General features: G+C 43.5%; 1 protein-coding gene across 1 annotated transcript in view; it reads right to left on the bottom strand.

Moving 5' to 3' along the window:
* Window positions 1-26,605, bottom strand: part of BAIAP3 (BAI1 associated protein 3) — a 2,154,334-nt gene that overhangs the window by 825,239 nt on the left and 1,302,490 nt on the right. The window contains exons 10-11 of the mRNA XM_069647200.1: window positions 23,268-23,345; window positions 19,288-19,390 (exon numbers count right to left, since the gene is read on the bottom strand). Of these exons, the coding sequence (XP_069503301.1) occupies window positions 19,288-19,390; window positions 23,268-23,345 (181 nt within the window). The remainder of the gene's footprint in view (window positions 1-19,287; window positions 19,391-23,267; window positions 23,346-26,605) is intronic.

Genomic DNA, 26,605 nt, shown 5'->3' with positions numbered 1-26,605 from the left:
TGTGCAAGTCTATGTGTGGTTTGTTTTGTTGTTGCGCTGTTGTGAAGTTTGTGCGGAATGCTGCGTTTAAGACTTGTGGTTGTGTTTGGTTATAGTTTGAGAGGTGTATGCAGAGGGATGGAATTGTTAGTTGGTTGGTTAGTTGGCATTGCTGTCCTTGCAATTGTGGGATTCCATCTAGGTCCGGTACATGCTAACAGTCACATTTCTATCTGGATGCCGCGCAAGCTAGGTTCACAATTCTGGTGTGGTGCATGCTAAGAGTTACAAATGCTAACAATCACATTTCTGAAATTCCATCTAAGTGTGATATATGCTAACCTTCACATTTCTGTCTAGATTTGGCGCAGGCTAAACTTGGGAATTCCATCTAAGTGTGGCATATGCTAACATTCACATTTCTGAAGTTCCATCTGAGTATGGCATATGCTAAGAATCACATTTCTGAAATTCCATCTAAGTGTGATACATGCTAACAATTACATCTCTGCCTAGATTTGGTGCAGGCCGAACTTGAGAACTCCATTTAGGTGTGGCATATACTAACAATCACATTTCTGTCTAGATTTGGCGCAGGCCAAATTTGGGAATTCCATCTAAGTGTGGCACATGCTAAGAATCACACTTCTGTCTAGATTTGGCGCAGGCTAAATTTGAGAATTCATCTAAGTGTGGCATATGATAACAATCACACTTCTGTCTAGATTTGGCGCTTCTATCTAAGAGTCGACATGCTAATATTCACAATTCCATCTAAGAGTGGACATGCTAACATTCACAGTTCCGTCTAAGAGTGGACATGCTAACAATCACAATTCCGTCTAAGGGTGGACATGCTAACAATCACAATTCCGTCCAAGAGTGGACATGCTAACATTCATAGTTCAGTCTAAGAGTGGACATGCTAGCAATCACAATTCCATCCAAGAGTGGACATGCTAGCATTCATAGTTCCGTCTAAGAGTGGACATGCTAACATTCACAGTTCCGTCTAAGAGTGGACATGCTAACATTCACAGTTCCGTCTAAGAGTGGACATGCTAACAATCGGTGTGGCCTTTTATAGGGGTGGAGGGGTGCACCTCGAGAACATATCGAATACTCAAAAGCGTTCAAAAAGTTACACAAAATATGTGCAAAGCCATGGCCATTGTCTGGGACATGTGAAATGGTGATTTTCTTACTGTAAAATAATTTGGATTGTCTGAATAAGTTCTTTTAAAATTTTGGGCAACCGGACAGAGTCCGCAAATTAGGATACACGCTCAGCATGGGTGCGGTCACATGATGACTCCGGGAACACGTCCGCGAAGGGAATGGGTGTCCGCAGGACAGCAAATGCACAGGAGTTCTACAGACAGTGTTCGGGTCCTGAAACTAATTAAAAGTGCGACACAAGTGAGACGTACAGTTACGGACAGGGGCGATGTTCTCAGGACTTAAGGGTGTGGTGTGCATGTGCATAGATGTTCTGCAAACTGTATGCCAGGTATAGTGTCCTTAGGACACCTCCATTTTGTTTGACTACGGACATCCCGGACACTGCGCCTGTTCTACGGACAGTTCCATCTTGGTTGCGAACGGTACAGACAGGTATAGTGTCCTTAGGACACCCCCATTTTGTTCATTTACGGACATCCCGGACACCTTGTGTGTTCTAAGAACAGTTTCATCTTGGTTGCGAACGGTGCAGAGAGGTATAGTGTCCTTAGGACACCCCCATTGTCATCTTTGATGTCCTGGGTGTTAGTCTTAGCAGTGCACAGTGGTGGCACGAGTTATGGTTGCTTAGCTTACCATAACTGGCGAATTTCAGGGGTTTTCCGGTTTTACTTGGAACCATAACATGCCTTTAACAACGTTTTTTTACTGAATTTAATAGGTTTTTAGTAGCAGAACTTAATCATAATGTCCCTTTAACAAAGTGTTTTTACTGAATCAGTACTGAATCGGATTTTTTGTGTAGAGTAAAACTTCCCCACAGGAATAAACTGGACAAAGCCTGTAGGCACAGCTGCACGTATGGGGAAAATGTGGTAAGACTGGGTTCCACCCCACATATGTGGAGAAGACAGCAACTGACCTCAGGGGACACAGTGAGACCCTCTGGTAGAACCCACGTCTCAGGTTCAGTATCCAGAATCCCCAGGAAGACGAGAAGCAAAGCAGGATTCAGGATAAGGTAAGCCTAAGGCCAAACATGGTAGAAGGGGACCTGCCGATACTCATGACCACAGACCATGGGGAAACCTCAGGGTAAGTTTGAAGAACAACCCACCAACCCAGGGCGCAGAGGTAAGCACTCTCAGTAACAGTTTTGCAAAACATGGCTCAGGAATGGCAAAAACACCCAGCGAGTAAGGCAGGTCAATTTACAGGATATAGTGAGCCAGGGAATGGATCCCAGACCAATGATCCTCATCTCCCCTTTTCAATGACTAAAAGGAAATTCGGACATTACGCTCTTGCCACTTATCATGATGATGTGAGAGCCTCCCTCTGTGATTCATGCCTCTTCCATTGACCTAACTTTCATTATGCACTTATGACTCCATTTGACCAACACTATCCTGCTCACACATTCACACCTTACCGTCCCCGTCCTCATCCTTGGAACACTTCTGAAATTCAAACTCTTAAAACACACCTGCTCCGTGACCTACAAGGCCGGCACAAATTGTAGACACCTACCCCACTCTTAGCCTACACATATTCCTTTGCTTCTCACCTACCCTACTCCTAGCCTACACAAATTGCTTTGCTTCCCTAACTTCTGCACCCGTCTCTGCTAAATCCTCCTACTTTAGAAACCTAATCTCCTCCCTTTGCCATCACGTCGGCAAACTTTCATTTACCCTTCAATCTTTGCTCACACCGCCCAAGCCAATATCCATCGCCTCCTCCCATTCTGTTAATGACTTTGCTCATTACTTTGCCTCTAAAATCTCAAAAATTCCCAAAACACTCACAGCCCTCCTCTCTCTCCCTCCCCAGCCCTCCTTCTATCCACCACCTCTCCCACAACCCTTTCTACTTTCAACTACGTCTCCTCCACTTCTATTGAATTAGCACCCACCCTTTGCAGTACCAACCCATCTTGCACTCCTATCGGTCCCTTTGGTCCACAAATATTTAATGATTTAGGGGGTCATTACGACCCTGGAGGTAGTCATGCCGCTATTTGCGGCATGGCTACCCCCTTACCGGGTACCGGGTCCGGGTTCCTTGAATTAAGAAGTACCGACCCATTCTGACCTTGGAGGGCCCGGTAATTCCTCAATCAAGGAACTCGGACCCGGTACATCCCCATTCGAGCCTCCATAGCGCTCAATGGGAATGGGGAGGATGGAAACATGTAAACAACGGCCCCGTTAATAACGGGGCCGTTGTTTGCATCCTGGTCTGCTCGCGGGACCCGCTAAGGATGCCTGGTTTTACCAGGCATCCTTAGCGGGTCCCGCGAGCAAATCTCGTAATGTGGCGGTAGGGGGTTAACGGGGCCTGTAGCTCTACTGGCCCCGTTAACCCTTTACTGCCAGGGTCGCAATGACCCCCTTAGTCTCCATCCCTTTCCTGTATCTCTGTAAGCTGTGTAACCTCTCTCTCGTCAGTGGATGCTTCACTGCCTCCATCAAATCTGCAACTGTCCTATCCCTACTGAAGGATACTGGAGGATAACTTATTTTATTTATTTATTGTGCATTTGTAAGGCGCTTATAGATCAAGTAAATTGTGTTTCAAAGCGCCCACAGGGCAACAGGGAGCGAACATGGGAATGAAATGCATATATAACAATGAACGATAGAGGCAGACCTACTAGGCCTTGTGAGCATTCAGCATGTGCAAGTGCAGAGAGAGAAAAGGGATGGGGGGGATAACTGCTAGGAGTACCACGGAGGGACGTGCTGGGGAGTAAGCAGCTGTTAAGTGACTTGAAGAGAGTGGTCAACTGCCAATAAATAAATAAGTGCAAGCCTGTGATAGCACAGACAAGTGGGTGACTAGGCAAGTGCTGGGACCAGGCAAAGGCTGAGGCGATTGGGTGTGGGAGGCCAGGACCCAGGTGGACACATAAGGGCCCTGATCACCAATCTCAGCAACTGTGGGGTTTAGCAGAGGAGGAAAGGAGGGATGGAGGAGGTGAAAAGGAAGGTCTTGAGGAGCTTCTGGAATTTGAGGAGATCTGGCTCAAGACGAAGAGGAAGGGGGAGGAGTGTTCCATAGGAGGGAGCCAGTCGAGGAAAGAGATCGGCCACCAGCTCGCTGTTCAGCAAAGTGCTTGACACACAGAGAGTTGGTGCCAGAGGAGCATAAATGGCATTGGAGATCCACCTCCACTGAGTCTGCACTCATGAATGTCTCCAACATTCTCTCAAATGCTCACTACTCTAAACTTTCTTCTGTACTGGGTTTACCAAATGTGCTCTTGCCTGGCTCCCCTCTCTACAATAAGGGACTTATGTATGTGTGTGTGCACTAGTGCCAGCCCAGAGTGAGTACACCACTGCAGGTTTGTCTCTGCTAGAAACAGCTCACTCATAATGAAAGGAAATGCTTTATACTTAGCATATTTAGCAAATAGTAGGTAAAATAGCAAATAATCACTACAAACTGCACAAGAATTGATGCTGACAAATAGGTAAGTGCACAAGTTACACAAGCACAGATCTTATGTTCCTTTGCTTATTTGGTTCTGCTCTGAACCCTTATGGCTACCCAACTGCTGGATCTCTCTCTCTCTCTCTCACTCTCCCCACAGGCCAGCACCTAATGCAACACAGCAGACAGTAACAGTTGTTTGAGGCCTCAGTTCCAGAAAGCCATGCCTGCACCATGCTACCTCACTGGCAAATCTCCCTGTTCTGCCATCTGCTCTTTGTTTTTATCAATTGTCCATCAACTATTATGTGCACTCTTCTAGATGCTTCTGCTAACTTATTTTCGATGGAAATGTACTGTCTATACCAGCGTTTCAACGTACTCCTTCCCCCCTCCCTTCTAGAGACTGGCCAATCCCCATGGCAGTATTTCTGGAATGAGGTCTGATCACTGACAAAGGTCAATCTGAACTTCTGGTGGATTTTCATACCTGTTTATGTCGAGCATTGCAGTGAAAGCGAAAAAAAGCGGAAGCCTGCAATCATTTGGTGTGCACTTCGAAAATCAATTAACCCTAATGACTCAGGCAGGTCTCAGGCCTACGAGATGTTCTGTCATTGTACTACAGACTGCTACCTGGAAGGTTGATCCTTTAAAATCTATTGGAACTCATAGACCTCTAACCCCCCTCTCTTCCAACGGTGCCGTCCAAGGACCTGTCCTTGGACCTCTGCTCTTTACCCTCTATACCTCTGCACTAGTAAGATTTATCTCTACTTCCTGGCCTTCCTCTCTACTTCTTCGTTCCTCTAGACAAAGTTCTAAGTCTTGCTACCCACACCCAATACAACCTACCCAGAACCTTCCCCACTTCTTCCTATCAATAGCATGCTGGTTGGCTCTCCATGCCAACCACTCTCTTTTCAAGTTCCTACAAAGTTATCAATGGATTTTCTCCTAAGTACCTGTCTGATTGTATCTCAGCTTACACACCATATCATTCCCTCAGATCATCCTCTGCACTCAATCTCACCATCCCATATCTCCCTGTACCACCTCTTGCTTCTGCTCCTTCTCTCTACTCACCAGACTCCACTGGTAACCACTGTTCATAACAGTTAAAGCCAGCCCAAATGTGGATATCTTCAAAGCTCTTCTTAAACTTCACTTACATGCTAAAGAGGGAGCTCCCCTGGCCTCTCAACCATCCTCCTAGCCTAAACCCACCACTGTCTCCTGTAAAGCTTAAATATGTAATTTTATATAGATAAATAGTATTTAGTTGTAAGAACCTGCCGACCTTAGGTTAATGTTACATTTGTAAGCCACCCATTTTATCAAATCTATCTTTTGCAGTGATTCCTTAACTGTGGATGTTCCTATAATTAAGTTAGCTGTAAATGGCATATTAATTCAGGGAGGTTTGATATATCCTCATATTTTTACAGATGGAAATATCCATCACACTAGGTCACCTCTGTCAACATAGTATTCACACCAATCCCACTCAGATCTGACTATGGCTATGTCATTAAGGAGGCTTGGTTCCTGCCAGGAGGAGTGCCAGAAGTCTATATGTCCATACCTGGTTAAGGGCCAAGGGTTGTATTCTTTGTTAATTGGTTCTGTGAGAAGGCGAGAAGACCTGACATTTTGTGAGTACTGTGATGAAAAGAGAAGTACCACTGAAATGAACATTACTGTCTGTAATCCCGGAATATGGGGAAGTAAAAGACCATACATAAGTTTACTTATAAAAATTAAACATTATTGTTATTTGATAAAATATTGTGCTGATAATTTAGTTGAAAGGGTAGTTCAAAGTGGTACTGCCAGGCATATTTTGAAACCTAGTTCTTAAATATGGTAAAATCAAAAGAATTGAAGTAGCAAAGCTTGGCAGTACTTCCAACAGTACATAATACAACCAAGAGTACATAATACAATTAAACTGTGATAATGTCTCCTGCATAGCCCCAGCTGCCAGTGTGGGCATGGCTCAGGGAGACAGACCTCACCACCTGCTACATGTTGAGGCATTTGCGGGGGTGGCATGGAGGAGGATCAACTGGTCTCCTTCACTGCACAGGGATGGGCCTGCAGGAGATTGTCACATTTGCTCCACAGTGTTTAAAAAGGACGTTTAGAAGTATGCTTGCCAATCTCGCTGGCCATTTCCATACAGAGCTATTGCTCAGTTGTCATTCTGCAGACTTTCTAAATCCTCACTTAGAAATATTTGCCTCAAGATGTCCACCATGTCTATTCCAGAAGATCGGGTGAACGTGGAGCAGAAAGAATGCCTGATGGCTCTACTCCTGATGCGTGAGCAGGAATCCAGAAAATCAAGATGGCAGACCAACCTGATATATGATCAGTCCCAGTGGCCCGGAAAAGCTGCAGAACTAAATTTCATACACCTTAGTTACCCACTTGTCCACCCGCCAATCCCCGGAAGGAGCTTATTATGCTTTCTGGTGGCACACGTTAGGTTAAACCCAACCCTACCTGAGGGAAAGGGATAGGCAAATATATATATATATATATATATATATATATATATATATATATATATATATATATATATATATATATATATATATATATATATATATGTATATATATATATATATATATATACATATATATATATATATATATATATATATATATATATATATATATGTATATAGTTTTGGTTAAGTTGCTCAACCCATAGGAAGAGCACTTTTGGGTGGCTGGGCGGCCTATAACTTCACCCACCATGGACAAATCCTCACCAAACTTTGCAAAAATTAAATGGCCCCCTCAGAATCATTCAGTGAAGTTTGGTGAGGTTTCATCATGGGGCGGGACAAAGTTATAGGACAGATTGTCACCAAATGTGCACCAGGAGCGGCGGGTTTGGTCCAGAAGGCATGCGTTTTGTGTGTATATATATATATATCTGATCAGTGAGCAGAAAGAAGGCACAGATGCAAAAGGAGCTGACAGTGCACAGCAGTATGTGTAGGTGCAGAAGGGGTTGGACTTGCAGCAAGTTGGAGGAGGTGAACATCAAGGAGGAAAGAAGAGGGCAGGAGAGGTTGGAGGAGATGAGCATCAAGAAACAGTAGAGAACTGAAGAAGATGAAGGAGGTGATGATCAAGGAAGAGGGGAGAGAGTGCAACAGAGGTTGGAGGAGGTGAAGACATGGAGGAAAGGAGAGAAAGGTAAAACATTTGACAAAAGGAAGGTGGGGAATTGGCAAGGAGTATAGAATGGTAGCTGGAGGAGGGGAGAAGCAGCAAACAAAGAAGGAACATGCCTGGACGTTCTGTTCACGCATAGGAGCAGTTCGAGTTAGAAAGTAACACAACACAAGCCTAACCATTGTCCATTAGTTGCATCCTCTGTGGCATCCACTTTACTTCATGTCACAACGTAATGAGAAATAAAACCCCACCTTTAAATAGAATCAGAATACTCCATACATGAAACAGTGGTGCATATTCAAATTCATCCAACTCATATTTAAATCTAATCTTGCACTGTCCTCCCCACATGGCACATTGTTTGCATTTACTCTCCTTTTAGCACCCTGCAATCTCAAGACATGCTCACTCGACCTATTCCTCATATTTACTGCGCTGCCCTCGACTTCTGCTCCTTCGCTCTTCTTTCCCTCTTACCATTTGAACTCTTTAACCCATGATATGAGGAGCATAGGGGAACCTGAGCCCTAAGCCTGAGCGAGATGGTCAGGCAAAACCTGAACCTGTGGAATTCCCATGGGTTCACCCAGTTTTACACTTTAAAGTCTTGAAATATGAGGTCCTACTGGGTCCGACCTTGCAATGACATAAAAAAAAGGTGAGTAGTAACTTAAGACAGTCGATGGTTGGTATTTGAAGAGCTCCAAATAGCTCAGGCATGTTAGGGAAGGGATTTGTAGGATAGCTAGTTAAGAGTAGAATTAAATCAATAATGGTGCTTTTATAGAGCTGGTAATTAGTTTGGAATTGTTTGGGGGGTGTTGGCAGCACATGATTTGCAGTTATTTGCATTTGGGTGGAAAGAGTGACAATCCATGTGCCACCCATAATTTACTTTGTAGGTATAGGAGATGGCGCCACATGCATAGACTAGGCAGAGGAGTAGGCCAACACACTTAGAATACCACATGCACTTACTAGGTGTGGGTAAAGGCCGTAACACTGAGAAATCCATGTGAATTTTAAAGTCTGAGAATGCCAGAAAACTGAAAATCCCATGTGTATTTAATATATGGAGGAGAAGGCCGAAGCACTGATGACCCTACGTGCATTTTGTAGGCATAAGTTAAGTCCAATGCACTGAGAACCCTACATGCATTGACTAGGCAGAGGGGAATGCCAGACCACTGACAACTCCACATGCATTTATTGAGGGGTAGTATACATTTTAATGGACATGTCTGAATTTACTGCAGGACTCAACCATGTCACAGTTTGGGGTAAGGATCAGGGACGATATGTATCTTCTGAAGGTTTTTCATCTTTGGTGAGGAGCAGCTGTGTACATCTGCAGGAGATCCGTCTCCCTACCTGCCATGTATTGGAGACATGAGTTTGTGCCTTGCCTAACACCAGCTTTGTACCAATACCGCAGCGAGTATTTGAAAAAAGATACCCATTGAGACAACCCTATGGAATGTACCCTCGAAGTGATGACAACCTGCAGGAGGAACTCCCTGAAGGAATATGAGCAGGAACTAAGCAAATGACTGATGATGTCATAAGAAAGTGTGCATGACGTCTCGAGATATTGACTGAAGATAATGTATGGATCCTGAAGAAAATAATGACGAAGTAAAGAACCGAGTAAACTCTCAAGTCTAAAAGAAGATTACAAGTGCACCAAGTGCTGCAGAAAACAAAGGTTCAATGAATGAACAGACGCTGAAATACAAGGTAGATCAAGTCATCACATAAGCTAGCTATGAGTAGTGAATGGAATGCAGGCGAAGCCACAATTGTACAGAAAATAGACATTGGTATCATGAAGTCAAGATCCTAGAAATCAAGGTCAGCTATCTACACTGAAGACGAATGAGTGTGCGGAGGATGAATCTTCTCACGTTAAGGTGCAAGAAAGAACACAAAGGATGCCAATTTTTTACTCATTTAGAACATTTAAAGGCTGCAAAATAGACCAGATCATGGTCTCCTGTCATGTGAGCCAAGGATGGAAATAGAGCTTGAATTTGGTGTTCCAGACACGACAGCGAGTGCCCTCACTCCTATGCATTCCCAAAGACGAGAATACTATACAAGGCCAAGTACAAAGATGATTTCATGGCAGAAGGCATGGGTGATGAGAGATGCTGGGCTAATTGGGTATGAGGTAGCTTCATGTCCTATCTCCCTGCACCTGGGTCTGGGCTTACGTGCTGCTAAATGAACCGAATGTTCCAGACATGGCAAAAGCGTGCCAACCAATTGTATTAGTCCATATAACGAAGGCCCTTATAGCTTGTAAAACCAATGAGAAACTGTTTACCGAATGTTTCTAAAGTGACATGTTTTCAGAGGTAGGCATGCATTTTCCACCTGATAAAGGACAGCCAATAACAAACCTAGCTCCTATACAAATGTATATTTAGATGTTTCTCTTAACCAATACTGACCCTTGATAGGTTTTTCACTATTGCCACGTAGTATGACGTCACTCTGACGCATATTTTAGTATAAGAAATGTATTGTTTGTGGCGATCATTGAGAGACTGAGCATACGTCCGTTGATGTTCGTTGTAACCTCCCCATTTTAGATAATTGTTAATGAAACAGTACTTTGCCATCTTCTTGAGTTGGTTCGGTTATTTAGACTCAGAATTATTCTGGTGCAATCCCATCCATTATCATATGCACGTTCTAAGGAGCCATAAACTCAATCTAGAACAGCAGCAGCTGTTACATTTGAGAAACCCAGACCATATATAAATCTCTGTTCTGGCCAAGTCAGTCAACCGGTTGCCACAGATATCTCGATCTGCAAAGAGCAGAGGAATAAGTTTCAGAAGAATCTGGTGCAATGGGAAGAAATGTAATTGTGCATGCTGTGGCTTTAAACATGCGTCAGGTGCCAGAGGATGAGTTGTGGAGCAGGTGAAGGAAGTTGAACTGCCACCAACATGCGTGCAAGAGGAAGAAGATATAACATCAGCTCAATGACTGAGAGAGAAATCCAAGTATGCTCCTCGTTCACCTTCTGTAAAAGCATAATTTGCATAATACTGCCAGATAATGAACATTGGCCTAAGCGCATTCGCATCATACTGTAAATCGCATTTAAATGAACTTGCAATAAGTTGTCTACGCCGCCATCTTAAAGTTATCCGCCATTTTGATTAACTCCTGCTTTCTGCCCCATACTAGAAATTGTGTTTTTGGCTCCAGCAGAGCAAAATGAACTTTGTACTGTGTGAACGTAGATAGACATGCTGAAGCTGCTAAGGTGGAATTGTTTGTCCTGCACTAAGAAACCTTGGAGCTAAACAAGAGCCGTATTTAAACAGTAATCTAGAGACCATCTGTATCAATAGTGTCTTCTCCGTTCAAACAGCAAAACAGAATGTTGAATAGCTGAATATGTGCTTTTGCAGAAATCTGTGTTTTCGCTCCTTGAAACTAAGCTGACTTCAAACACAAGAACAAATTTGTATTTTTTGTATTTTATTTATTTATAAAGTGCTGCCAGGCCCGGGGGCATATGGGCACGTAAGGTAGAGCTGGTTACAAAGGAGCAGTTCATCAGAGTTACGTTACAGTTACAGGAAGGTACAATCAAAACAAAACAGTCAGCCGAAAAGTTCTGTGATAGTTACAAGTAGGAACAGGCATAATAAGAAAGTGCATACACAGGTATATTAATTACAGGTGATTGGCCACTGTCCATAAGGCTATGGTTAGGCTGTCATGGAGTCCATGTTATGGAGCCAACACTTCGTGCTATGTTTGAACCGGTTAAATGAAGGTTCTGCACGTAAATGCGCGGGGATGGTGTTCCATAGTTTGGACGCTTGTACCGGGAAGCTAACTCCACCCGAGTTGTGAAGTTTAAATCTCGGTATGGTCATGGTATTAGTTTGTGCTGCTCTAAGAGGTCTCGAGGAGGAGTGTGGTATGAGGTGGTTAGTGAGGTATGCTGGAGCAAGGTTAGCCCTAGCTTTGTGTGTGAGGGCCAGCGTTTTCAGGGATATTCTATGCTTGACAGGGAGCCGCCATAGATTACGTCTGGTCTCAGATATGTGTGCTTTTTTGGGGATGTTAAGGGCAGCTCTGATTGCATTGTTTTGGACTACTTGTAGTTTATTAATATTTTTGTGACTAGTGCCCAAGTAGAGGGCATTGCAGTAGTCTATTTTGGAAAGGACTAATGCTCTCGTGAGAGTGATACAATTGGGTGCGGAGATGAATGGTCTGCAAGCAGTGATTAGCTTACAAGTGTATGCAGCTGATGACGCTACTGCGTTAGTTTGTTTTGAGAAGGATAAGGTAGCATCGATGTAAATACCAAGAGTTTTAGTGTTATTTGAGACTGAAATAAGATTGCCATCTATGGTAAAGGCTTTGAATGAGGTATTAAGGTTTTTAAGTTTGTAAGAGTAGATTTCATTGAGGGTAGTGCTGTCTGTTTCGTAGTCACCCGTGATAGGAATGAGTATCTGGGTGTCGTCCGCATTGTTGGTATACGTGACACCCAGATAGTCTAGGATATCGAAGAGGGGTTTCGTGAATATATTATAAAGTGTCGGGGACACGCATGAGCCTTGCGGGACACCACAAGGTACTGGGGCAGGCTCAGCGGAATCTGTGGGAGAGAAGACCCTCATAGTTCTGTTCGCCAGGAAGGAGCTGATCCAAGCCGTAGCTGCATCTGAAAAGTGGGCTGCAGATTTCAGGTGGTGACAGAGTGTTTGATGGTTAACCAGATCAAACGCTGCTGACAGGTCAAGCAACAAAAGGAGTGCAAGTTTGCCATGGTCTTTCAGGGTTTGGATCTGGGTGGTAAGGTCAATTAGTGCAGTTTCCGTACCGTTTCTCGGTCGGAAGCCTGATTGCCTAAGCCCTAGGAGATTATTAGCTTCTAGATAAGCCTGTATTTGTAGGTAGGCTGCACTATCCAGTATTTTTAATAAGAACGGTACAGTCGTTATTGGTCTGTAATTAGACGGGTTGGCTGGGTCAAGCGTGGGTTTTTTGAGGAGTGGAATGACCCAAGCGTCTTTAAGGTTGTCAGGAACTATTCCAGATTTGAAGGAGGCATTGATGAGGTTGGTGATGAATGGCGCCAGATCGTGTGCAGATGCTTTAACAATTGGGGCAGGGCAGGCATCACCTTGGCAGTTTGAAGGTTTTAGTTTCCTGTTGATGTTTTTTACTTCCCAAGTTGAGAGGGGTGAGAAGCTGAAAGGTTTACAAGTTGTCTGGAAAGTTGGAGATATGTTAGGTAGTTGTTTGTGGTTAGGGTCCGCAGATAGCAAGGATTTTTTTGCGTTGATTTTGGATTGTAGGCGAGCTATTTTATCTAATAAGGCTTTCTGGATATTACTGCACCATAGTGCGTCAGTAATACATTTGTCAGTAGGGGCAATGGGGGATTCTAATTCTTTGAGTATTTTGAAAAGTTCTTTAGTGGTAGACAAACATGAGTAAATGAAACAAGGACTGTTACCATTGTGTTTTATGTGCAGAAAAACATGTCTATTGTTTGAGTAAAACACTGAATAATGTATAGTTGTTTGAATCTGTATTAGTTATGTGAACTGCCACGAACCCTAGTGAATCGATAACCCGAAGATGGGCTGGACGATGTGTCCGGGATTGTGAGAGAAATGTATAAATATGCATGCTTTGTAATGTCCAGCACCCTCTCATCTCACGGTATCCGCTAGCACACATTGCGAGGTGTTGAGAGACAGCTGTTCTGCAAAATAAAAGTGTACCCGTACTATTGTACTCATGCCTGGCATATTTCTATTAAGTGGTATTAAGCCTCGATATTTCTTTAATCTTTCACTTCATCCCAGAAAAATGTGAATCCTTTCAGAAGATTGGAATCAGATTCATAGCCAGTTGCCCAGCGTTTGCATTGCCAGACAGTGCATATTCCTGTTGTATGTTGGATAGTTCTCCAGACCACTGCGTCTCCTTCCGTCATTGCAGCCCCACGCTGTTCTCCGCTGTGGATATAATCTCCATCCACCAGTTAAGCATGCTGAGAGGGCGCCAGGATGTATGGCATTGCCAAAGAAAATCCACAAGGAAGCAGGATGCAAGTTGGGCCTTTTAAAGGCCCTGGAAACTGTTTTAGAATGGCAGAGGGGCTCTGAGAGGTTGGTTAAACTCCCTCTTAGAGCTCATGTCTTGCAGTTGGACTGCAGGATTGGAAGCCTGCCTTGAAACCTTCCTTAGGATTTGACCCTCTGGAAAAATTAATGGGAAACCCGTGGGAATGACTTAACCCAAACCAAAACGCTCGACTTTCCCCCATGACACATTTTATACTACCTTTGAGCACTACTGAGACTTACAGTGGCATCATCCCACTCCCCTAAACACCAGCCCCATCCCTTTATGTTACATGAGAGAAAACACATACATGATATATGTATGTATTGTCAGTCTGTGATATCCCTAGTCCATATTCCCAGTTTTATCTTTCCCTGCATTCCCTTGATCACATCCTGCTCACTAAGCACCATCCACCATTTTAAAGCACCCTCAAAGGGGTTCCTACGCGTGCTGTGCTTATTGTTTACGTACACTGATTCTAATATAAACACGCACCTTTCTCGTCTATAAATACAAATCTAATGTGAAATGCACAATAATTTAAAGTCGAACATCATGAGGAAGAACAATGTTCATATTATGGACATTTAGAAACTACATGGAGCATTATTTCATGACATGCGCCAAGTACAATGACCAAAGGCCAGAAATGATAAAGGAGTGAAAAGATACAGAAACAAAAGCAAAAACGTCAGATAATTTGTTAACGGCAGGGAATGCGAAAATACCAAGCACAAAAGCAGGATCATTCTGCGGTATTTTTCAAACGGAAGTGGTGACATTAACTGTAAAAGCATTTAGACATAATCGGGTGGCGCACATCAGACTAGAAGGAATTTGCCTGGGTGAGAGTACAGACACCCTCCTGAAAGCGCAGATAGAAAGAACGCGCTATTTATGCAATGGTGTCCTTGAGAGCTGGAGTGAGTTCATTCAATCAGCAAGCCAAGAGTCAACCTTGGAAAGCCATGTCATCTTCACTAAAGTGTTTCTGTTGACTTCACCGGCCTGAACAGTGTGCCTATTTACTTTGTATGTTTTATCTCTCTCTCATACTGACATGAATGAAAGAAACAATCGTGTAGGAAGGTCACTGATTCCAGACAGGATTACCGAGGCTTTACTGAAACAGACAGATTTTATTAACTGGGTTGAAGATGGCTGATGGCTTTTCGAACTCCTTTTCAATTAATTAATTAAGTAATTCATGTTCATGACATTTCAATGGCTGCTGACATCTTGCAGTCTCTAAATTGTAGCTGTAATCCTGTGAATACCAAGTACACGAAGACCGTAAGCACTATTTTGTGATATCATAAACCAAAATCCTAAAGATTGTGTGGTTTGTGCTGTCACCAGATTTCCCTTGTTGGTTGCATCTATAATTGTATTTACATTGTGACTGTCCGTTTTCTAGTCTGCTCATATGTTACATTTCTCGCTATGCAATGCCAGCACTTGCTGAATCCTTGGTGGGTGCATGAGCTTTGGCAGTTGTACCGGAAATTGTGCAGGCGGATGGGGATGACCCCGGGGCACACTGCACTGCGCTCAATGGCGCTGCCATCTATACTGCAGTGGCCAGTCATCAATCCCTCTGACGTGCATTGCCCACTCCCACAGCAACAGCCTAAATGAGGCTCGTTCCCCTGCCGGACTCTGATATACTGATGCTGTAACCCTCAGCCATTCTGCCATTCCCCGACTTGCCCATGTGTCCTGCGTGTCCTTGCCTTCCTGGACCTGCTATTCTTCTTCCCTCTTGCTACCCCTGCTCGGGTTGCCTTCATGGATGTACACGGTCTCCAGCTTCAGGATCTTCTAGTTGGAGTCCCACCACCCACCTCAGTGCTAGCACTGTCCTTCTGCTAAGTAAAATAATGGGTGGCAACCTCTCAGAGCATTAGGAACCAGTACCCACCTCAGGCTTTTGGTGTTATTGTTATGCCCACTGGTGGTGGATGGGGCCCTGCACTGCCTTCCTCCGTATTATGAACTCATTGGCCATCACTTCAAAGTGCCCAACTTACAGGGACGCTATAGTAATGTGAGGCGCGCAGCTGTAGATCATGTCTGATGAAACGCACAAGAATAATGATTTCCTTATATTATATCTTGCTTGTTATGTTAAATAAGAAATGAAACACCCCCTTCCTTGACAAATGTTCTAAACAAACACATTTTCTCATAGGTTTGTGCAACTGATGTCCTTCATACCCTCTACTCATCATACAGAACAGCCCAACTACTGTAGAGGAGCAGCTGCATGCCTCTGCAGGAAACGCTGCGCCCGCCCCCCATATGTTGTAGACCAGAGATTGTGCCGTGTTTGACACCAGCAGTTGTGCCAATATCGCAGCGTGTGTTCGAAGGCAACCGTACCAAATCTATCCCCGAAGCGATGACAACCTAAGGGAGGAACTCCCTGAAGGAATATGAAAAAGAGCAAAGAAAGAAGCGAGTGACGTCACAAGAAGACATATGCAACGTCCTGAGATACTAGCTGAAAAGGATGTATGGATCCTACAGAAACTAATGATGAAGTAAGGAATCGAGTGGACTTTTAAATATGAAAAAGAAGATTACACATGCACGAAGTGCTCCAGAGAATCAAACGTTCAATAATTGTACAGAAGCTGAAAAGCAAGTAGACTAAGTCATCATAGAAGCTGGCTATACGTAGTGAATAGAATGCAGGCGAAACCTCCATTGTATAGAAACTGGACATCAGTATCATGAATTTAGTAAGCTAGGACTCATGAAGAGGAAAGGGTAAACTGTGTTGTAGTAAGAATACGTTGAATCATGGAGCTACATGGCGAGGATGTCTGACCTGGAGTCAAGGCTGAAGCAGCCATGGTCAGCTATCTTTTCTGGAAAGGAGCACACATGCGAAGGATGAATCATCCCTTGTCAGGGTGCAAAGAAATAACACCAAGAGTGCCAGGTTTAATTCATTTAAGGAATTTAAAAACTGCAAAATGGACCACATCGTGGACTCCTGTCACGTGAGCTGAGGATGAAAATAGAGTTCGGACTTGGAGTCCCAGAACGTGATAGTTAGAACTCGTACTCCAATGTATTCTAAAGACAAGGATACTTTTGCAAGGCCAAGTTCAAAGGCAATCTTCATGGCAGAAGGCATGGGTGATGAGAGTTGCTAGGCTAATTGGGTGGGGAGGTAGTGTCACGCCCCATCTCCTTGCCCTGCGTCTGGGCTTACGTGCTGTTAAGTGAACCAAATGTTCCAAACATGGCACAAGGGTGCCAACCAATTTTAGTGGTCCATATAACGAAGGACCTTATAGTTTGAAAACCAATGAGAAACGTGTATCTAATGCTTCTGAAGATGACATGTTTTAGAGGTAGGCATATATTGTCCACCTGACAGTGGGCAGCCAATCACAATCCTAGTTCCTATAGATAATATACTTAGATGTTCCTCTTAAGCCAATTCCAAACTTTAGTAGATTTTTCATAATTTGCCACGTAGTATGATGTCAACTCTGATGTTTTTTTTAATATATAACCTCAGCGTCCATCCATTGATGTTTGTTGTGAACTACTTGTTTTAGATAATTGTTAATAAAACAGTACTTTGCCATCTTCCTAAGTTGGTTTTGTTATTTTGACTCAGAGTTATTTTGTGTGATCCCATCCATTGCATGCACGTTCCTAAAGGCCCTAAGCTCACTACCCACTAAGTTTGGCCATCTCTGCTTTAAATCGTGGTGGAAATGCCACATCCTCTAGATGCATTGACACCTTATTCTCTTCTGGGTTAGTGCAGAACATACTAGTAGCAGCATGGAGAAACAAGAACTGGCTTTATAAAATTAGGGGTGACACCTTTTCTAAAGCTCCAACAGGACAAAAAAGCTTGCCCTCTACATTTGCAAAGTGAAACTTGTTGGCTTTGCCAATCGTTATTGTTGTAGACGTGCTACTTGTGAGAATTTGCAATATTCACACCTCTTGGTGTCTGCCAGATTGCCATGTGTCTGGATTTCTCTGCAGTTTTGTTTGTCTTTTCATTTCCATGACCTGCACCCATAATCCGTGCCCCAAAAATCAGCCACATCTCATCTTCATAACATAAAGGCATACTATTTGGCTTAGACACAGCTGCATTCTTTCTGTAAATCATTCATTATTGTCACACAGCAGGGATTAACAAAGGTTGCGTGAATGTATACTGGGCTGAGAAATGCAAGGGTACCCTAACTTTGAAATGTGTTTTCAATAGTGCTTTATCTACCAATCAAATCGTAGCTGGAGAAGCATGTCTACCACAATAGACTGACAAGAATTTCCTTGGCTGCTTTACCTAATCTGATGCACACCACAGACACCTCTCCTGCCTCAGCTTCATAAAACCTATTGAAACAGGCTAAATTGCGAAAACACTTATCTGTAAGCAAGTTCCTTCATATAAAAATGCAGATATTCCTTCACTATAATGTAGTCATGTTTCATGCTACAGCTCAAAGATGTCAGCCACAATACAAACACACAGAGCAAAATTATTCCGAAATAATAAAATGCAGTTAATTAGTCATTATAATGTATCAATCCATGCACAGCTCAAGGTTGTCACACAAAAATAATGCACGCTGAAAAGTAACAGCATCATGGAAATGACACAGACAAGTAGATAATAACATTGCATGCGATTGCATTCCGAGATGGTACCTCTGAACATACTGCCTTACGTAAGATGGATTGATCCAATGCAAGTCACTCCCTGCATTACAGAGCAGCTGACTGATATGTATTGTAGGGTTGTTATAGTCTTCAGCCGCATTACAACGCAGCACAAACAATGGAAAACAATAGCACTAGCATGGAAGCAAAAGAAGCCTTTAAAAGCAACATTGTACAACTCGCTCCCTAACTTACGCAGATGAAGTAGCTGCTACAAAATGTCTGACACTGTAACAGAGCTTTCACCATGATGCCCTCTTTCTGCATCACAGAGCAGCCGGTTCACACAAGTAGGATAACACTAACTCCAGCCTGCGACTCCTTTTAAGTCACAACTAAAGCTGTTGTACTCTCCCCAAACGGAATTGGGAAGCTGGGCGATTCAGGACTTCATGCAAAGAGTGGGGGAAGGGCGGCAGTGTGGGTGTCACCGGGAAGATTACCTTACAAATGGTTGGGGAAGAAATGTACAAAGGTTGATACAACCAGACAGGAATACAAAGCCCATACAATCAGTGTGGCCTCCACAGTGCAATGGGTCCTATAGCATCATAGAGTGTTGTACACCATTACATACGAAGGTTGTTCGTGCAGCACACAGTGATTGCAGGATACTAGATGACTGGCTTAAACTCATTAATATCTCATAAAATATTAAATGTTGCTTACATTGACAGAAATATTAAGACAACCCAGAAAATCGTCTGCATTATCCTCTGCTGCGCTTGCTGTTCCATTAGCCCTGGCTGATTTGACAATCTGCTTGAAGTACCTGTGAGGGACAAAAAACATACTCTGAGTGATCAAGATCAATGTGTGTGGGTTTTTACCTTCAATTTCGCATTGTGAGTTATGTTGTTTTTTGTGAGTCGGTTTTCGTTTTGCATGAGGTCTGGCAAAGTGTTTCCCAGGATTATTCTGACTGATTTGCTCAAGAGAGATAATATCAACTGTGGTGATAATGTGGCCCCTCTTCAGGACTTTGAACATATTGCTTAATATAGCTTTATAGACCGAGGAAGGTGTCATTGTCGTGGGATAGGGCCATTATCCCAAGTGATAATGACCCCTCCCAAGGTCTACAAGGCTAATAACACATAATGGTAATGGACACATAGGTTTTGGGTGTGTGGTATTAAGGTAGAAAATATTATTTAATAGTGAGTACAATAGTCAAATCACATTAGTAAATTAAATGTGCTTTTATTTGGTACATTTATTTATTTATTTATCTGTACATATAGACAAGCGGATTTGTATATGCATAACACTACAAACCAATACAATCAATTGGTAAAGGGAGATTACAATCGGACAAAGCACATGACATTAAAACAAGAGAACATTAAAAACATTAAACACATTACCACACAGTCAATCAAAACATCAAGGACATTCATCTGCTTACATAGGTTCTTGGCCAATTAACATTAGGAAAAGATCACTGTTAAAATCAGCATCAGAATAAATTAAAAATGTCGACCTTGTTGAAAATAAGAAATAAAGAGTTTTTAAATACAATCTCGACACATTTCCAGTAAAACTTGACTATGTAGTATATTAAATTATGGCTGGATCCCTCTATAAAATCAAGCCAAAGTGATGACAAGTCAGTGCAGTTAAAATCCTTAGGATATGATTTCAGGTGGCTTTCTCGGATCATAGATAGGCTCTCGCATTCAGTAAACAAGTGTTCTAGGGATTCTATGTCTCCAGTGCCACATAGGCGACATACGTGTTCTAGGGGTGGGATACCTTGACGTGCCCTGTCCGTTTGTTTTAAGAAAAGGTTGTCTTCATAAGTTCAGCATTTTATGTGCGACGTGCTTGAATTGGAAAGGTTTTAACATGAACATGAATTAGGTGTAGCGTAATAGGAAGTTGTTTCTATATAAGAAAGTGAAAGCATTTTCACATATTTTAGCTTTCTCTTTAATACTTTCATTTGGATGTTGCAGTGTAAAAAAGAACCTTACAGAGAGAAAGCGCCTTGTTAAACGAAATCTTGCCTACCTAGTATATTGTTGTTTACCTGTCTGCTTTTGAAGTCAGCACATTCCGAATGCAGTCAATACCAGTAATTATTGACTGCCCTCCGAACATTCTAATTGGCTGACAGGAGGTCAATCATGACTTCCGTGTGCTAATTACAAATATGACAGATTCATTGTAGATTGTATACTTCCCACGTGACTGGTTGATTTATGCAAATACTGTTCATGGATGACTTTTCCATTTAGCATTGGTAAGGGCTGGAATAAGTGCAGGGTCATTCTTTACTGTAATGACACACTGATTTTGTAATCATGGGTATAACCTAGAGGTTGAAGTGCATCTTCTTTTGACAAGACACTTGGTGATTGTGGATCTTCATCATGCATATTGATGCCAGTAACTCAATGTACTTTGTGTTGAACTGTGTGATAAACAAATAAAAAATAAATTTTAAGATTGAAAGAAAATAAGACTTTTCAGTACCTGTGGCTACAACACCGTATTGAACATGTTCGCCATTCAATGATTGAGTACATTGAGAGCAAATCCGTGTTCGATTTCCCTTGCTGAGGTGCTGGCAATGGCTTTTCATAAAGTGTATTTTTTAAAACCATTATCACCCAGACAGTTTGCTGGGCCGCTATTGGTGAGCGACACCTTTGTGGCCGTTCCTACACACAAGTCACACCACTGCAGCAATCAGTGATGGCCCTTGCTTTTCCCAGGCTACCTCAGGCTGGCATCCCTTTGCTGCAGGGGCGACCTGCCAACAAGGTGTTTATCAGCCAATGAAAAAGATATTTACAAAATACTGCTTGTTTTGACAGTTGCCGACAACCTCAAAATGAGGGCAAGTCTTAAAAAGTGGGCAACCAAGGGTCTATACGATCTGATTGGAAGGACTCTTCTGGCCGTAACCTAGGCCCACAACCTTCCATGCTCGAGAACCATGGACACAGGCACAAGCCCAATACTTGCAAACAATGGGAACGTAGCCTTCTACTGGAATGTCTGCAGCTGCCACTAATCATCACAGACCTGGGGTAAATGTCATCTAGTTGTGCGCGAGGACCATTCAGGGGCCAGATTACAGAAACCTTGCACCATTGCAAGTGCAAAGTTTGCACGGTATTAGCCCTAGGGCAAAAACACTGAGACACATTAAAAAACTATTGCACCTCGAGAAGTGCAGTTTGTAATATTAAAAGCACCAGAGCAAAAAATGCCCTAGTGCAAAAAAGATGCCTTTTCTCAACATTCTTGCACCAGGGCAAAGTTTGCCCTAGTGCTAATACGGAGTGGTATTAATACTAGGGCAAACTTTGCCCTGATTCAAAAATGCATCAAAAATGTATCTTTTTAGTACTAGGCCAATGTTAGCCCTGGTGCTTTTAATATGCCAAACTGCACTTCTCGAGGTACAATAGTTTTTTAATGTGTCTCAGTGTTTTTAAAAATAGGGCAAACTTTGCCCTAGTGCTAATACCGTGCAAACTTTGCATTTGCACCGGTGCAAAGTTTCTGTACTCTGGCCCCAGGTCTCCTTCGAGTACCGGCAATCCTTCTACTACAGGTTTCCAGTGTAACTTCTTATTACAGCTCTGAGTGATATAGTCCAAGGGCCTTACTTACACGTTTAGGAAGTAAGGGAGACATGGTGTCCTTTGAACAGAGACTGCACAAACCCTATAACCCCTTTGTATCTGAGAGGAATCAGGCGATTGGACCCAAGCATTGGGACACCTGCTTTCAGAAGACGCCTGGGATCTCGATATGGAAATGGCCATATGAATATTACCAGCATTAACTGACAATATTGCAGGCGCTGCCGCCATTGTGGAAGGCGGAGTGTTCTACAACGGCCCCACTCCTGCCCTTGAAATTTGAAACATTTCTATCTGGCAGCTTGTTATGCTGCCAACTGTACATTTATGACTTCCAGCTGTATGTATATAGTTGCTTGATAAGCAGGCAGGTATGTGTTCGGCTGACTTTATTCTTACTTCCTCTTGTAATTAACCTTAGTGGTATTTTCATCCTTGCCACTGCTGGTAAATAACGCTGGTGGCATTAATCAATGGCGGTTATCCCATACCTATGGTGCCAGTACACACTACCAACACAATACGTTCACTGCCCAGTGGAAGGTTATTTAACAGTGGTGACATTTCTTACATAAAGCAATTACTCTGATGTCCCATAAGGATGACCTTTTGATCATTGGTAGGGAAAGCATAATAAAAGCATGACATGATGAATAGAGGCCAGTCATCTTTTTTGGAGCAGAGTTTCATTTTCAATACAAGTTAGGAAATTGTTCTCTCCGCACCAGCCCCTGGACTCAGATTCAGTGGTGTGTGTAGTTAGCAAGTCTTAAAATATTATTTATTCTATTTGGATGCTGACATATTGTTTTCAGCAGGAAGGCAATGTGGAAATTTCATTCATGTATGTGAGAAATTCTTCATTTGATCCTGCTCTCATCATAATGCAGCCACTTTATCACCCAATCTGTATTATTTATCCAAGTGTTGACTTTCTGTAAAAGTGTGTGTGGCATGACAATTCCATCATTAATAGTGATTATCTGTTTCACCTGTAAACCTTGCCGGTTTAGCTGACACATCTAATGAAATAGGACATGTATACCTTACCTGCCCATACCCTTAAAGCCACTGACTTCGTTTAGTTTTTTACAAGCCTCTGCTACTGAAACATCATCATCGTGGTCCCTAAAGTAGAAAGAGAAGAAATACTTAGTACTACTTTAGGTTAAGGTCCTTCAGGATTAAAACTGTCTTACAAAATGTACATACAAAAGAAAATGTAATGTCAAGCCATTTTTATATTAACACATTGGCAACTCATCATACCCCAATATCACAATGTTATCAACATATAAATATTCAAGGAATTCAAAATATGTCCTCAGAGATCAAGCGCCATTGGTCAGTGTTTTGTGTTTGAATTCATATCCATTCTTTGTGCAAAGACTCTCGTGCAGCAACTCGAGCCCAGGGATCACTGCTGTGTGTTAGAAGAAAAATGCGGTCTTTTTTGTCCTAAATACCACATTCTTTAAATATTGGAAAAAGCCACTTGTTTGTGCAGAGAATAATTCATGGGCATTTGTGGTAACGACTATAATTGTGCCACGTGTTTCTGGGGGCAATGGCAGTTTCTGGTGTTGCCTGCCATAGATTACCAGCAGCTCGTCCACACTCCCCCTTCAGTGTGGCATATCTGCATATTAAATATGTTCCAGTCTGCTCCTGCTCGCATCACGTGAGGACGTGTTTGGTGTTTCCTCCACATTTCCTGACCTGGGAAAAACAAGCTCAACTGCCCATAAAAACTCTACTTCCGCGCGGAGCGCGCGCGGAGTTCCGGGCAGAGTTCCAGTCTGCTCCTGCTCGCATCGTGTGAGGACGTGTTTGGTGTTTCCTCCGCATTTCCTGACCTGGAAAAACAAGCTTAACTGCCCATAAAAACCCTACTTCCGCGCGGAGTGCGCGCGGAGTTCCGGGCAGAGTTCCAGTCTGCTCCAGTCCGCGCCAGGACTGCGGGACGCTGGACGCTGACTGCTGAGGCCGGGGGCTGGACTTGGACCCACCCAAGATTCCGTGGACTTCCTGGCCCACGAGGTAATTTCTTCACCCTTGGCCCTTGGCCCTTTTTTTTTAACTTGGTTTGAAGTTGGTTTGCTTCTCCTTGAGTGACTCTCCGTAAGCTGACGGCCTGTATTATTTTCAGCTAACGCCGTCTCCGTTGACAAACTTCCAAAACCGCCTTTTTGGGACTTGTACCAAGACCGCTAGAGATTCCTTTCCCTTCCCTACCCTCCCCACCTTTTCGTTACTTCTCCCCCGCTCCTCTTTCATTTTGTTTCCAAAGTCTTTATCTAAGCCTTTACTTCTCCCACTCCTCCTGGTTTTTCTCTCCCCTTCCTTCCCTCCCCTTTTCTCCCCCTTCCTCCCTTTCCCTTGTTTTCCTATCTTATCCCCACTCCTGCTTTGGTACCAATGGAGGATGACTCGGAGCTTCGTTCATTAAGAAGTCACACAAAAAAAAAGGCGACTTGCGGGAAGGCAAGTTCACTACTGCCTTTGATTACACTTTCAAATCCATCTGTGCTGCAACTGTCACCGTCTACTTTGCCTGCAGTTTTTGAAGGCGCTAACTTGCAAGTAATGCCATCTACTTCATCTACTTCATCCCTCTCCGGCTCGGCCGGCCTCCCGGGGAATCCAGCGATCCTCGGCACTGTGCCGCAGGGCATTCTACCCTGCACGACATCTATTGCTCGCTCAAAAGTGACACAGCCTTTACCATCTACTGTCTCGGGCTATGATTTTCCATCCCTCTCGACACCCGCTGATCAGTTTGTAGAGGGGACCTCAGGCCCATTGCCAAACGCAATCCACCCCGTTTCCGCCTTGGCGAGGGTACCGTTCTGTGCGGGGATCGAAGGATGCCCGCCAGACGACCTGAGGGTGGCGACCCAGGCAAATGGCCCTGTACGGCCCCCCCACCATCTGCCATCTGATGGCCCACCACTCTGCTCAGCCCAACGTTTGGCAAGTCCTCTTGAGCCATTGCTTCTGTCTGATGATCCGTCCACGACAAAGCCTGTGACTTCGTCCACCCTGGGCGACTTGCGGGCCCCCAACCCGCCTACAGCCACCCCTTGGATTGTTACTGCTATGTTGCACACAGCTCCGCAAGACTTAACTGTTAATCCCAATGAAGGGTGCTTAACACAAGATCATGTGCTATCATTTGCAGATGACCATCAGATTGATTCTAGTCAGCCACCTCTGCCAATTTTGAACGTCCATGTATCTGGTACTTCTGAGGACGCTCTAGATCACGACGCCGACAGTCTTTCTGGACTTTCTCCAAACACAAACTTAAAATCTAAATTACATCCTTATTGGAAAAAACTGGTCCACAAAAACAAAGGAAAGCTACCTTTAACTGACCCCATCACAAAAGGCAGCAGCAAGAAACGGCCGATGGTATCCAACTCACAATTTCCGCAACCAGCTAGCAAAGGAAAGTACAGCAGACTGCCGAAGCTGACTGATACCACATTAGGACCCAAAAAAAGAGCCGCAGGAATTAAGAGTCTTCCTACCCCAGTGTTGTCAAACGCCTTATTCAAATTCTTCAAACACCAAGTTATAAGAAACCAAGCAAACGTTTTGGAACTGTCAGATGCAGAAATTTTGGAATCTCTGGAACCAATTCCTCCAGCTTCTAAATGTAGAAAAACAATTCCTGTCTCCGAGGCCAGCCTTCCCCCTGGGTTGCCAGTTGTAAAACATCCTGTGGATTCCCAGGGCATGGCTACGCCAACTGTCCCTAGTACAGCTTCAGATCTAGTTTCTACTACTCCAACTCACCCACCTGACTCGTGCTTAGGCCCAGGGTACAGTTCTCCTATAAGACCAGTGGTGATGTCTCCAACATTATCACTCATCGAGGCCAGGACTATTCCCCTAACTCCATCTCCGCAGGCCAGGCAAACTCAAAACGGGGTATCAGACATTCTGGAGCTTTTACAACCCAAATCTTACCCGATCCATAAACGCTTGAGTACAGACCTCTGGACGAAGGCTCACCTAAATACACCTGCAGATGCCTCATCATCGCAAGAACAGGCAGTGAGACGTCGCCATTCAATAGCTAATCCTGGACTGGTGGAGACAAGAGATACCTTCGGGAAAACAACGAGGCTAAACGCCCCTCCCTCACCAGTCCACAAAGACCCTCAGAACGCCAGGAAAGACTTGACAACGATTATGTCGGCAATAACGATAGGCATGGCACCCTTTTGTAAACTCTATGAAACACTAAGTGATACTTCAAGAGATCATACGGCAATTTTAGCCAACATCCAAGCCAAACTTTCATTCTTGGAAGGATACATCTCGGCGACAGATCCAAAACATGACATCCTGGATACAAACAAGCCTGGGTCAGGCTCTAA

The sequence above is a fragment of the Ambystoma mexicanum genome, chromosome 2q, assembly GCF_040938575.1.
Source record: "Ambystoma mexicanum isolate Mex_15411 chromosome 2q, UKY_AmexF1_1, whole genome shotgun sequence".
Lineage (NCBI taxonomy): Eukaryota > Metazoa > Chordata > Amphibia > Caudata > Ambystomatidae > Ambystoma > Ambystoma mexicanum.
Note: the sequence above shows the minus strand (reverse complement) of the source record. Positions and strands in the feature narration are given on the sequence as shown.